Source organism: Oryzias latipes, chromosome 4 (assembly GCF_053564925.1).
Source record: "Oryzias latipes strain Hd-rR chromosome 4, Olatipes_Hd-rR_3.1".
Taxonomy (NCBI): Eukaryota; Metazoa; Chordata; class Actinopteri; order Beloniformes; family Adrianichthyidae; genus Oryzias; species Oryzias latipes.
The window spans coordinates 3,105,744-3,120,562 of NC_136240.1; the positions used below are offsets into that span (position 1 = coordinate 3,105,744).

At 46.2% G+C, this 14,819-nt stretch overlaps 1 protein-coding gene across 1 annotated transcript in view; it reads left to right on the top strand.

Annotated features, from left to right (window-relative positions):
• Positions 1–14,819, top strand: part of slc5a9 (solute carrier family 5 member 9) — a 43,582-nt gene that overhangs the window by 17,411 nt on the left and 11,352 nt on the right. Inside the window, exon 12 of the mRNA XM_004067579.5 lies at positions 1,973–2,141. Coding sequence (XP_004067627.1) covers positions 1,973–2,141 — 169 coding nt within the window. The remainder of the gene's footprint in view (positions 1–1,972; positions 2,142–14,819) is intronic.

Sequence of the window (14,819 nt, forward strand, 5' to 3'; positions counted from 1 at the left end):
TATTAAAAAAAAATCATTAATTTATTCTACTGTACGTTGATGCTTCCTCACAATTAGCTTCACTGGACATAAGCACCTCTGCTCCTCATTTTGCTCATAGTGGTCTGGTTAGTGCCTTGCATTGCAGCTCTGCCACCATCAGACTGGTGACTGCAAGATATGTGGACAGTTAGAAAAGAAAGAAGTGGAGATAATGCATTAATATTTAGAGCAAAGAAATTTGTAATCCAAGGCAGTGGTAGCTTTCACGTAAAAGTCGTAGTTTTTCATTGCAGTTACTTCTCAAAAAAGGAGATATCAACAAAAATGCCATTAATGTTCCATAATACGCAAAACATTTTCACAACCATAACATCAACTCAGTTGACCCCAGGGTTCCAATTGCCTTCCTCACAGCCCTGACAGCGATGCTTGTGACTTCTGTAGATCTGTCACACTCTGATTGCGCTTGTCACATGCCCTGCCCTGGGAGAGCAGATTGTACACTCCACAAAAGTCACGAGCAGACAGATCCCGACTGCTGCCAACCTTGCTATTGCTTTAACCAAAGGAACTCAATGAATTCCAGGCTGGTGTGTAGCTCCACATTACAGACTGGCGCTCAAAAACAAAAGGCAGATAATAACATCTACCAATCATGGTTGAGAGGGTTAACAATAATGTCACACAGCTAACTGAGAACAGATACTTTTCTCTTATACCATGGTCCGGGTGAATACTCGATTCTGATTGATTGTGCATTAAAAAGTGATATACCACAGGATAACCGCATGGTAAAAAAAGAAGTTCCTGTCAGCTAGCTTAAATGTTTTGTATTACTGCGCCGGCTTCTTTAAAACAACCTTTTGCTTCATCATTACGACAAAAACAAGCGGTAAGAGGAGAACTTTCTCTCTGAACTGATGCTTTATTCAACCCATCGGATAGATCAGCATACATATATCGCTTTATATCGCCGAATCTTGACTGCAGTGGTGGTGCGGCACGACGCGGACTTTTTGTAACACATAGTCCGCTTTTTGTGAGAAAAGTGATCCACATTGGAAAAAAACAAGAATTAAGGATTAAAAACGGGTTACTATTTATTTCTTTTGTAAATGACCATGATATAAGCGGGTTAATGGCCTTCGAAGTGTGCATTATCACTTTTTAACGCACTTCGCGGAAGACCGTTTTCGCGTCGGACCGTTCAGGCTTCCATGGCGTGCGTTAAAAAAAAAGTGATAATGCATACTTCGAAGGCCATTAACCCTTACATAACCACTGTACTCCTAAAAAAGGAAAGAGGGACCTGTGAGTGCCTACATGCATTTGTGCCAAGCCTGGATACCGTGCCCATCTTTAGCCCAGCAGCATTGATCTGGGTGTTAGATGGAGGTGTGAACTACCATGAACCCTGAAGCACACTGTGTAAGGTGAAGAGCTGATCCCACATGTTCTACAGATGGGATGAAAACTGCATTATTGAATAATAATAATAATAATAATAAAAATAATAATAATAATAATAATATTAATACATTTTTTTATAAGCGCCTTTTAGGACCCCAAAGGACACTGCGCAAAGTGGAAAAAAGTTTGAGTATTGGCCAAATTCTCCTGTAGCTTTGGCCGCAGTTCTGGGTTCACAGCCTTTTTCAGCTGAAGGTGTTGGCAAGATTCAGGAGATCCTCAAAAATTTCTTTCCACCTCTTGACAATGTCCTCAGTTAAAGTCATCAGCTCACCTCCCACAATGTAGACATTATTGACAGATTTTTTTGAGACACCAAATGGTTTGACAGATTTTTTTTAGGCCGACTGATAGTCTGTCCTCTACTCTTCAGTGGTCATTTGAGCAACTGCAACATGAAGTGCATCAAGCCCTAGGTAAAATGTGACAATGAAATGTGGGGTTTTGTCCTAATCCTGAAACGGACGTTTTCTCCTGCTTACCATCTGCTTTTGTTTTTTGATCTTCTTGCCTGTTTTAGGATTTTCATCCTGGTCCTGATGTGCATCAGTTTGGTGTGGATTCCAGTCATCCAAACTGCCAACAGTGGGCAGCTTTTCGACTACATCCAATCAGTCACAAGCTTCTTGGCCCCTCCCATTACTGCAGTCTTCGTCATGGCGATTTTCTGGCCTCGAGTCAATGAGCATGTATATCATACACACATTAATATACCAGGGGTGTAACGATACACGTAGTTGAACCGAACCGCTTTGGTACAGCAGTTTCGATTCGGTTCACTTCTGTACCGTTTCGGTTCGTTTTTTTTCTTTTTTCCTGCATAAGCATTGTAACGACCCAGCTGCTTTATCACTCGTAGTGGGGAAACGAGAGCCGAGCTGCTGATTAACTAACTGCTAAGACTGTCCTTGCCCCCCCCCATACTTTTACATGCTTTTTCATTTTCAAAATAAAGCATTTGTTGATTCAAAATTAAAATGAAAAAGCAATTCACCAAAATACTTTTTCATTTTCTTCTTCAATACTGCTTATTCTGTCACTTAATTAAAATGATAATAAAAATGGTATTTTTGACATTTCATTTTCAAAAAGTTCTCTGGTGAATGTCTAGCAAAATTCATTTAGAAATGTCTAATTTGAAAATTAAAATGGATTAACAGAAATTATTTTTCATTTTCAAAATGTAACTGCATCAAATGACTCAAAACTAAAATGAAACATCAATACTTCAAAATGCTTTTTCATTTTAACATTCACCCTGCGAACATTGTCACATTATTCAATTTGACTTAACATTTCCAGAGGGGAGGCAAGGCGATGATGTCAGTGCTATTTCCATGTGTCCGGCTGCTGATATACACATGCTAGGAGCAGTGCAGCCAGGCTTGTAGCTTTGTGTTAGCGGCAGAGGAGATTGCTTTGCGATGGTTGTGCATTTCTGATGATTGTACACTGCTTCTCAGGACTACGTAGCAGCATTTCCGCCTTCCGCGGTCCTTTTTCGGACGCACCGCTGTTCGTCAAAACTTCCCCCGGACAAGCTTTGTCTTTGGACCGGATCGCCGAAGGTGGAAGTACTGCTACGCAGATATGAGAAACTCTAAATCCTCATATGAATTTGTGTTTCCAGTGGTGTTCAGACAAAATAAAGGCTAATGTTATTCCCACATATTTACAGTCAGGACCATAAATATTTGGACAGAGACACATTCTTTCTAATTTAGTTTCTGTACATTCTGTACAGTGAATTTTAAATAAAAAACTCAGATGGCATTGAAGTGCAGACTTTGAGCTTTTATTCCATGGGTTGAACAAAAAGATTGCATAAAAATGTGAAAAACTAAAGCATTTTTTTCAGCACAATACCTTCATTTCATGGGCTCATAACTAATTGGAAAAATGAAATAACTGAAAACCAAATGGTCATTCCTAATATTTGGTTGAAAAGCCTTTGTTGGCAATGACAGCCTGAAGTCTTGAACTCATGGACATCACCAGATGCTGGTTTTCTCCTTCTGAATGCTCTGCCAGGCCTTTACTGCAGCGGCAAACAGTTGCTGTTTGTTTGTGGGCCTTTCTGTCTGAAGTTTAGTCTTCAACAAGTGAAATGCTGCTCAGTTGGGTTAAGATCAGGTGACTGACTTGGCCATTCCAGAATATTCCACTTCTTTGCTTTAATAAACTCCTGAGCTGATTTGGCTGGATGTTTTGGGTCGTTGTCCATCTGGATTATGAAACGCCGGCCAATCAGTTTGGCTGCATTCACCTGGATCTGCACAGACAGTCTGTCTCTGAACACCTCAGAATTCATTGGGCTGCTTCTGTCCTGTGTCATGTCATCAATAAACACTAGTGTCCCAGTGCTACTAGCAGCCATGCAGGCCCAGACCATCACACTGCCTCCACCGTGTTTTACTGATGATGTAGTGTGCTTTGGATCAGGAGCTTCTCCACGCCTTCTCTATGCTTTTCTCTTGCCATCATTCTGGTAGAGGTTGATTTTGGTTTCATCTGTCCAAAGAATGTTTTTCCAGAACTGTGCTGCCTTTTTTAGATGCTTTTTAGCTAAATCCAATCCAGCCTTCCTATTCTTGAGGCTTCTGAGTGGCTTGCATCTTGCAGTGTACCCTCTGGATCTACTTTCATGCAGTCTTCTTTTGATGGTAGACTTGGATATTGATCCGCCTACCTCCTGGAGAGTGTTGTTCACTTGGTTGGCTGTTGTGAATGGGTTCCTCTTCACCATGGAAATGATTCTGCCATCATCCACCACTGTTGTCTTCCGTGGACGTCCAGGTCTTTTTGCGTTGCTGAGTTCACCAGAGCTTTCTTTCTTTCTCAGGATGTACCACACTGTTGATGTTGCCACTCCTAATACTGTAGCAATTTTTGGCATGTTTTTTTCTGTTTTCTCAGCTTAATGATGGCTCCTTTCACCTGCATGGAGAGCTTCTTTGACCGCATGTTGTCTGTTCACAGAAAAACTGTCATGATTCGAACGAGAGTTCAGGAATGACCCAGATGCTGGAACCCGGAATGAGACTTGACACAACGGTAAGTATTAAGTGGTTTAATCTGAACGTGAGATTGACAGGGCTTCCTTCCTCAGGCAGAGAGGGCGAGAGCAGGCTGGTGGAAATCTTGAGCGGGAATCTCCTCGAGGGTGAACTGCGGCGAGAGCGAGGCTTGAATCCAGACGAGACGAGGCGCAGGCTGGAGGTTACTTGGGATGGCGTGGGCGAAGCTTGAAGCAAGGCGAGGCGAGGCGGCTGGCTGGAGGTTTCAGGGTTGGCGTGACTGCAACGTGGAAGGACTGCGACCAGGTGAGGATCCGGAAGGTTAAAGTCCTGAAGCAGAGCGAAGACAAAAACATGAGCTTGGTTCTTTGAAACTGAGACAACAGACATGAGCTGACCAGACTATGCACCATAGGAGGAACAACGAACTGGCACCGGCTGATGATCCAGGAGGAGCTTATGAAGGAAGGTGTAGATGAGGTGAGTGGATCCAGCTGGTCGCGTGCACACAGGAAGGAGGGGGGAGGAGGGAGTAGCTGCCAGGCCATGACAGTACCCCCCCCTCAACGACCGCCACCAGGCGGTCCAGGGCGACGATCAGGATGGGCAGCATAGAAGTCGTCGATGAGGGTATGGTCCAGGATGAGCGAACGCGAGATCCACGAGCGTTCCTCCGGACCATACCCTTCCCAATCCACCAAGAACTGGACCCCGCGACCCCGACGCCGAACGTCCAAGATCTTGGAGACAGTGAAGGCGGGGGCCCCATCGATGGTACGGGCGGGCGGCGGGGAAGTGGACGGCGGGCACAAAGGGCTCTCGGAAACAGGCTTGATCTGTGACACATGGAATGTGGGGTGTATTTGCAGAGCCGCCGGCAGACGAAGTCGAACACAGGTCGGATTGATGACCCGGTCGATAGTATAAGGTCCAATGAACTTGGGCGACAGCTTGCGAGAGGACGCCTGGAGAGGGACATTGCGGGAGGACAGCCACACCTTTTGACCCGGTTGGTATTCGGGACTCACCCCCCTGTGGCGGTTGGCAATCTGGCGGTTGTTCTCAGCGGTGCGGACGAGAGCGGCCTTGGTCTGCAGCCAGATCTCCTGACAGCGCTGTAGGTGGAGCTGGACAGAGGGAACCGCCAGATCCAATTCCTGGGAAGGAAACAAGGGGGGTGAGTAGCCCAGCGAGGCTTCAAAAGGTGACCGTCCCGTGGCTGTAGAGGTGTGGGAATTATGGGCATATTCCGCCCAAATCAGATACTTGGACCAGTCAGCATGGTTCTGAGCTGCCAAGCATCTGAGGGCGGCCTCTAGCTCTTGGTTTGCCCGCTCCGCTTGGCCGTTAGCCTGGGGATGGTACCCTGAAGTCAAACTGACCGTGGCCCCCAGGGCGGAGCAGAATGCTTTCCAAACTTGGGAAGTAAACTGGGGGCCACGATCTGACACGATGTCACAAGGGATCCCATGATGTCGGAAGACGTGGTTGACGAGGGTGTCGGCGGTCTCCGTGGCTGTGGGAAGTTGAGGGAGAGGAATAAACTGGGCAGCTTTGGAGAATCTGTCTATGACGGTTAGTATGACAGTATGGCCCTGTGAAGGTGGAAGTCCCGTGATAAAGTCCACCGCTATGTGGGACCAGGGACGGCTAGGGACTGGCAGGGGATGCAGAAGTCCCGAGGGAGGTCTGTTGGAGGTCTTGGAACGGGCACACGTGCTGCAGGCCGCAATGTACTCTTTAACATCGCGTTCCAAGGTAGGCCAGAAAAAACGTCGCTTGAGCAGACGACTGGTGCGATAAACCCCTCCGTGGCAGGCGATACGTGAGGTATGACCCCAGGCGAGGACGTCGGACCTGAGGGAGTCTGGAACATAGAGAGTGCCCGGAGGGCTGGTGACACCGGCGGGGATCTCACTCTGAGCCTGCTGCACTTTGTTTTCGATCTCCCAAGTGAGATTTCCTATGAAACATGACGTTGGCAGAATGGTAGAGTCAGTGCGGGTTTCAGTGGAGGAGTATTTGCGAGACAAGGCATCCGGCTTGACATTACGGCTGCCCGGACGGTAAGAGATGACAAAGTTGAAACGGTCGAAAAATAAACACCATCTGGCCTGGCGAGAGTTAAGCCGTTTAGCACTGCGTAGGTAAGCCAAGTTCTTGTGGTCGGTCCAGATGATGAATTGTTGTTCCGCCCCCTCCAGCCAGTGGCGCCATTCTTCCAGCGCGAGCTTGATTGCTAGCAATTCGCGATTGCCCACATCGTAATTTTGCTCGGTTGGGCTCAATTTGCGTGAAAAGAAAGCACATGGTTTGAGCTTTCCCGAACTGTCCTCGCGCTGGGATAACACAGCCCCCACTCCAGAGTCTGAGGCATCGACTTCCACTATGAATTGTTTGGACACATCGGGTTGAATGAGAATGGGGGCGGACACGAACAGGGTCTTGAGCCGCTTGAAAGCGGCATCAGCGGCAGAGTCCCAGATGAAGGGGCGATTGGTGGAGGTAAGCTGCGTGAGGGGAGCAGCAATAGAACTATAGTCCCGAATGAAGCGGCGGTAGAAATTAGAGAACCCTAGGAACTGTTGAAGTTTTTTACGTGATTGGGGTGTTTCCCACTGCACGACGGCCTCGATTTTGGCGGGGTCGGGGCGAATATTCCCAGCCTCAATGATATAACCCAAGAAGGGGACAGAGGAAACATGAAAGGCACACTTCTCAGCCTTGACGAACAACTGGTTAGCGAGAAGACGTTCTAGGACAAGACGGACGTGGTGTTCGTGTTGAGACTCGTCGGCTGAAAAAACCAGAATATCGTCGAGATACACGAATACAAATCGGTTCAGAAAATCCCTAAGAACGTCATTCACCAAACGCTGGAACACAGCAGGAGCGTTGGTGAGGCCAAAAGGCATGACGAGATACTCAAAGTGGCCCAGCGGGGTGTTAAACGCTGTTTTCCACTCATCACCTTCGCGCATGCGTACCAGGTGATAAGCATTCCTGAGATCAAGCTTGGTGAAAAACTTAGCTTGCTGAACCGAATTGAAAACCGACTCTAGTAACGGTAGTGAGTACTTATCTTTAACTGTGATCTGGTTCAATTCTCTAAAGTCAATACAAGGACGCAACGTTTTATCCTTCTTCTCCACAAAGAAGAAACCAGCAGCGACCGGTGAAGAAGAAGGACGGATGTGACCAAGGGATAGCGCCTCCTGAATGTAAGCCTCCATGGAGCTCTTCTCCGGACCAGAAAGGTTGTACAATTTGCTCTTAGGGAGAGGAGCCCCATTGAGCAATTCGATGGTGCAATCGTAAGGACGATGTGGAGGTAAGGCACTAGCCCTGGATTTGCAGAAAACGGAACGAAGGTCATGGTAACAGGTGGGTACGTTCGAAAGATCGATTTCCTTACTAGACCCTGGGTCAGGTAACTTGGTGTGGGGTACGGCAGACTGCAGGCAATTAGCCATACAGAAGGTGCTCCAGTTGGTGACGCGGGAGGATCCCCAATCTAAGCTAGGGTTGTGCTTTTGGAGCCAAGAAAACCCGAGAATTAAAGGTGTCTGAGGACATTGGGTGATGAAAAAGTGATGGTACTCCCGATGGTTACCGGAGGTGATAACGAGAACCGGACCGGTGCGTCTGGTGATGCGTGACAGTTGTTTACCCCCCAACCCGGCTGCATTAACAGCGTTATCGAGAACCTCGACAGGGAGAGAGAGTTCTTGAACGAGACTTAGATCCATTAAACTGTGTTCCGCCCCTGAGTCAATAAGTGCTTTAGTTTCCAGAATTTTGCTTTGGTTGCAGATTTTGACAGGAACATAAAGAAACTTGGGAACATGAGAAGTCTCTGGCATACCCCCCCGTGACCTGTCATTTAACGGGGGGTTCGGGGGTTTAAACGAACCGCGCACTGTGAGACCTGATGACCCGCCTGCCCACAGTAAAAACATAATCCCTCGTCCCGACGTTTCTTTCTCTCTTCGAAAGAGAGCTTGGAGTGACCAATTTGCATGGGTTCATCGAGTCTAACCGAAGGTGAAGCAGGGTTAGCAGGAGCTACCAGAGGTAAGGGGCGAACAGGATTGACATGAGTCGACGGCTGCTTACTTTTCTGCTCCGTTTGGCGTTCCCGGAGGCGGAGGTCTGACCTTAGAGCGGCCGTGACGAGCTCCTCAAAAGTGTCCGTTTCAGGCTGGGTACAAAGGTGATCTTTAATGCATTCATTCAAAGACCGGTAAAAAATTCCCTTGAGCGCGAGATCCGGCCATCCGGCCTCGACAGCAAGAATTCGAAAGTCTATGAGGTGTTCGCTTACCGGGCGGTTGCCTTGTTTGAGACTTAGCAACCGCCGGGTGGCTTCTTCCTGCTTTCGGGGTTGGTCGAAGACGAGGCGGAATTCTCCCAGGAAGCGTTCGAAAGGAAGATGCGTGATGGGATGAGCAGCTAGGAAGGCTTGAGCCCATTGCAGCGCCTTACTGCGGAGAGAATTTACTATTAGAGAAATGCGAGCGTGGTCGGCTTGATAATACCTGGGAGCTTGTTGGAAAATCAGGTCACATTGTAGTAGGAACCCTCCACAGGCAGAAACATCCCCGAAAAAGGGTTCCGGCTGTTGACGAACGTTTTCCGGGATAAGGGTGGAAGCGGAAGTGGCATTGTTGCCGGAAATAGCAGTGGGAACTGGAGCGGAACGATCCTGGAGTTCCGTTAGCTTGGCGATGGTCTGTGTCGTATTCTTTATCCGGGAAATCAAATCCTCTTGAACTGACGTGATACGAGAGATGGCACTGTAGAGGAGTTCCAGAAAAATCCCTTGCTGGGAAACGGTCTGCCGAAGGTCTTCCGGGTCAGCTGGGTCAGGTGTATGGCCAGTTCGTTCTGTCATGATTCGAACGAGAGTTCAGGAATGACCCAGATGCTGGAACCCGGAATGAGACTTGACACAACGGTAAGTATTAAGTGGTTTAATCTGAACGTGAGATTGACAGGGCTTCCTTCCTCAGGCAGAGAGGGCGAGAGCAGGCTGGTGGAAATCTTGAGCGGGAATCTCCTCGAGGGTGAACTGCGGCGAGAGCGAGGCTTGAATCCAGACGAGACGAGGCGCAGGCTGGAGGTTACTTGGGATGGCGTGGGCGAAGCTTGAAGCAAGGCGAGGCGAGGCGGCTGGCTGGAGGTTTCAGGGTTGGCGTGACTGCAACGTGGAAGGACTGCGACCAGGTGAGGATCCGGAAGGTTAAAGTCCTGAAGCAGAGCGAAGACAAAAACATGAGCTTGGTTCTTTGAAACTGAGACAACAGACATGAGCTGACCAGACTATGCACCATAGGAGGAACAACGAACTGGCACCGGCTGATGATCCAGGAGGAGCTTATGAAGGAAGGTGTAGATGAGGTGAGTGGATCCAGCTGGTCGCGTGCACACAGGAAGGAGGGGGGAGGAGGGAGTAGCTGCCAGGCCATGACAAAAACCTTCCAAATGCAGCACGAGTCCTCTAATCAACTCCAGGCCTTTCATCTGCTTCACTCATAATGACATAACAAGGGAATTGCCCACACCTGCCCATGCAATAGTATGGAAGTCAACTGTCCAATTACTTTCGAGCCCATGAAATGAAGAGATGGTGTTTAAAAAATGTTTTAGTTTTTCACATTTTTATCCAATGTTTTTGTTTTATTTAAAATTCACTGTGGTAATGTACAAAAAAAATTTAGAAAGAATGTGTCTCTGTCCAAATATTTATGGTCCTGACTTTACATCCAAGAGAGTAATACAGTAATAAAAGGACATTTAGAAGATAGGTGTTGGTGCAACCAGCAAAACGTTTAGCATAGTGAAATCTGCTATAGCTGTTGATGGGGCTCCAGCTATCCTATAACAGCAAAATCAGCGCAACGCTGCAGGAGACTATCTTCTAATGTACTTTTATTACTGTTATGATTATTATTAAGGGCCTGCTCGCTCACATTTTTTCAAATCCGTGCGGTCAAGTGCTTTTTTCTTGGCTGCAAAGGTGCAGAAAAAAGGATAGCATTAGGCTAATGTTTTTACATTAGCCATGGAGGAACAGAACTCCAGGCGGTCAATCCGGTAATGAACAACTAGGATGTAAATATGGGAATAACATCAGCCTTTATTTTGTCTGGACACCACTGGAAACACAAATTCATGGTTTAGAGGTTGTCAGGTCTGCGTCTGAGGAAGAAGCTTTTAACAGTGGCCCCAGGCTCCATCCGAGGCCTAGCGGATGCATCCGGCTGCGGACCGCTGGGCTTCCGAAGGAGGCTGTGGTCCCAAACTCCGGACCGCATAAGGCGGAAATGCTGCTACGTATTCCTGAGAAGCTGTGTACAATCATCAGGAATGCACAGCCGTCACAAAGCAATCCCTCCTGCCGCTGGCTAACCCAAGGCTACAAGCCTGGCCGCACTGTTCCTAGTCTGTCTGTGCCTCTTAGCAGCCAGACACACAGAGATAGCACTGACGTCATCGCCCCACCTCCCCGCAGGAAATGCTAAATCAAATTTATTTATGCGACAGTTTTCGCAGGGTGGATGAGAAAATGAAAATGCAATCCCCTCTTTGCATTTTCATTTTTATTATGACACAGAATAAGCGGTTTTTAAGTAGAAAATGAAAAAAACATTTTTAAGTATAGATTTTAATTTTGAGTCATTTGATGCAGTTACATTGTGAAAAGGATAGAGCATTTCTGTTAATCCATTTTAATTGTCAAATTTGTAACAGATAGTCCAAGGGAGAAAACCCAGGAGCAAGAAGAACGACCCAGATCCAATAGCTCACTCGAAAGGCTTTGATGCCAAAGAACCACAACACCAAAACAGGAGCATAGAAACGAAGATGCTCCGACACAGAAACAAGAACAGACACTGTATAAATAGACACAAACATAATCAACATAAGTTAGAAGTTAGAACACCTGTGACTCGCAGAAGGCCTCAGGAAGGGGAGGGCCTCCAGGAGATCACAGTAGAGGAAAAGTCAGGGTTCTTCATGACAAAATTAGACATTTCTGAATAGATTTTGCTACACATTTACCAGAGAACCTTTTGAAAATGAAATGTCAAATACCATTTTCATTATCATTTTAAGTGACAGAATTAGCGGCTTTTAAGTAGAAAATGAAAAAGCATTTTGAAGGATTGCTTTTTCATTTTAATTTTGAGTCAAAAAATGCAGTTACATTTTGAAAATGAAAAAGCATTTCTGGTTTTGACTTTTATTTTTGATTATGCTACAAAATCGCTTCCATAGGAAACAAAGGTAGAGAATCAGAAAGCTTTGTCAGCTTTTGGACAAAGGTCAGGTAACAAATGATTGAAATGGAAAAATAAATTGACACACCTGTAAAGGGGAAATTTTCGCGAAAGGAATTACTTGTATGTGTAAATGGATGGATAGAAGGCTGGATGGATGGATGGATGGATGGATGGATGTGTGTGTATATGTATATACATTATGGACCAAAGGTTTGGACACACCTTCTCATTCAAAGAGTTTTCTTTATTTCCATGACTATATACACAGACCAAAAATATAAACGCAACACTTTTGTTATTATTATTATTCCCATTTTTTATGGTATGAACTCAAAGATGTGAAACATTTTCCACATACACAAAATAGCCAGTTCTCTGAAATATTGTTCACAAATCTGTCTAAATCTGTGATAGTGAGCACTTCTCCTTTGCAAAGACAATCCATCCCACCTCGCAGGTGTGCCATATCAAGATGCTGATTAGACAGCATGATTATGCACAGGTGTGCCTGAGACTGGCCACAAGAAAAGGCCACTCTGAAATCTTCAGTTGTATCACACAGCACAATGCCACAGATGTCCAAGTTTTGAAGGAGCGTGCAATTGGCATGCTGATATCAGGAATGTCCACCAGAGCTGTTGCTAGGGAATTGAATGTCCATTTATCCACCATAAGCCGTCTCCAAAGGCGTTTCCGAGTATTTGGCAGCACATCCAACCGACCTCACAACCGCAGACCACGTGTAACCACACCAGTCCAAGACCTCCACATCCAACATGTCCACCTCCAAGATCGTCTGAGACCAGCCACTCAGACAGCTGCTGAAACAATCGGTTTGCATAACCACAGAATTTCTGCACAAACTGTCAGAAACCGTCTCAGGGAAGCTCATCTGCATGCTCGTTGTCCTCATCAAGGTCTCGACCTTACTCCAGTTCGTCGTCGTAACCGACTTGAGTGGGCAAATGCTCACATGCGATGGCGTCTGGCACGTTGAAAAGGTGTTCTCTTCACGGATGAATAACGGTTTACACTGTTCAGGGCAGATGGCAGACAGTGTGTGTGGCGTCGTGTGGGTGAGCGGTTTTCTGATGTCAATGTTGTGGATCGAGTAGTCCATGGTGGTGGTGGGGTTATGGTATGGGCAGGCATATGTTATGGGCGAAGAACACAGGTGCATTTCATTGATGGCATTTTGAATGCACAGACATACCGTGACAAGATCCTGGGGCCCATTGTTGTGCCGTACATCCAACAACATCACCTCATGTTGCAGCGTGATAATCCACGGCCCCATGTTGCAAGGATCTGTACACAATTCTTGGAAGCTGAAAACATCCCAGTTCTTGCATGGCCAGCATACTCACCGGACATGTCACCCATTGAGCATGTTTGGGATGCTCTGGATTGGCGTATACGACAGCGTGTTCCAGTTCCTGCTAGTATCCAGCAACTTCGCACAGCCATTGAAGAAGAGTGGACCAACATTCCACAGGACACAATAGACAACCTGATCAACTCTATGCGAAGGAGATGTGTCGCACTTCATGAGGCAAATGGTGGTCACACCAGATACTGACTGGTTGTCTGAGTCCCCTGACGCCCTCAATAAAACAAAACTGAAGATTTCAGAGTGGCCTTTTCTTGTGGCCAGTCTAAGGCACACCTGTGCAATAATCATGCTGTCTAATCAGCATCTTGATAACCCCCCGTGCGAGGTGGGATGGATTGTCTTGGTAAAGGAATAGTGCTCACTATCACAGATTTAGACAGATTTGTGAACAATATTTCAGAGAACTGGTTATTTTGTGTATGTGGAAAATGTTTCACATCTTTGAGTTCATACCATAAAAAATGGGAGCAATAACAAAACTGTTGCGTTTATATTTTTGTTTAGAGTAAATTGTAGATTCACACCGAAGGCATCAAAACTATGAATTAAAACGTGGATTTATATACATAATAAAAAAGTGTGAAACAACTGAAAATATGTCATATTGTAGGTTCTTCAAAGTACTTTTGATTTGATTACTGCTTTGCACACTTTTGGCATTATCTTGATGAGCTTCAAGAGGAAGTCACCTGAAATGTTTTCACTTCACAGGTGTGGCCTGTCAGGTTTAATAAGTGTGATTTCTTGCCTTATAAATGGGGTTGGGACCATCAGTTGTGTTGTGTAGAAGTCAGGTAGATACACAGCTGATAGTCCAACTGAATAGACTGTTAGAATTTGGATTATGGCAAGAAAAAAGGAGCTAAGTACAGAATAACGAGTGGCCATCATTACTTTAAGAAATGAAGGTCAGTCAGTCGGAAAAACTGGGAAAACTTTGAAAGTGTCCCCAAGTGCAGTCACTAAAACTATCAAGCGCTCCAAAGAAACTGGCTCACTTGCGGACCACCCCAGGAAAGGAAGACCAAGAGTCACCTCTACTGCTGAGGATAAGTTCAACCGAGTCAGCAGTCTCAAAAATGGCAGGTTAACAGCAGCTCAGATTAGAAAGCAGGTCAATGGCACACAACTGTTGAAAAGGAGACTGTGTGAATCACGCGTTCATGCTAGAATATCTGCTGGGAAACCACTGCTAAAGAAAGGCAACAAGCAGAAGAGACTTGTTTGAGCTAAAGAACACAAGGAATGGATATTAGACCATGGAAATCTGTGCTTTGGTCTGATGAGTCCAAATTGGAGATATTTGGTTCCAACCACTGTGTCTGTGCGATACAGAAAAGGTGAACGGATGGGCTCTACATGCCTGGTTCCCACCATGAAGCATGGAGGAGGAGGTGTGATGGTATGGGGGTGCTTTGCTGGTTAGGGACTGTTGGGGATTTATTCCAAACTGAAGGCATACTGCACCAGCATGGCTACCATAGCATCTTGCAGCGGCATGCTATTCCATCCGGTTTGTGTTTAGTTGGACCATCATTTATTTTTCAATACGACAATGACCCCAAACACACCTCCAGGCTGTGTAAGGACTATTTGACCAAGAAGGAGAGTGATGGGGTGCTGCACCACATGACCTGGGCTCCACAGTCACCGGACCTGAACCCGATCCAG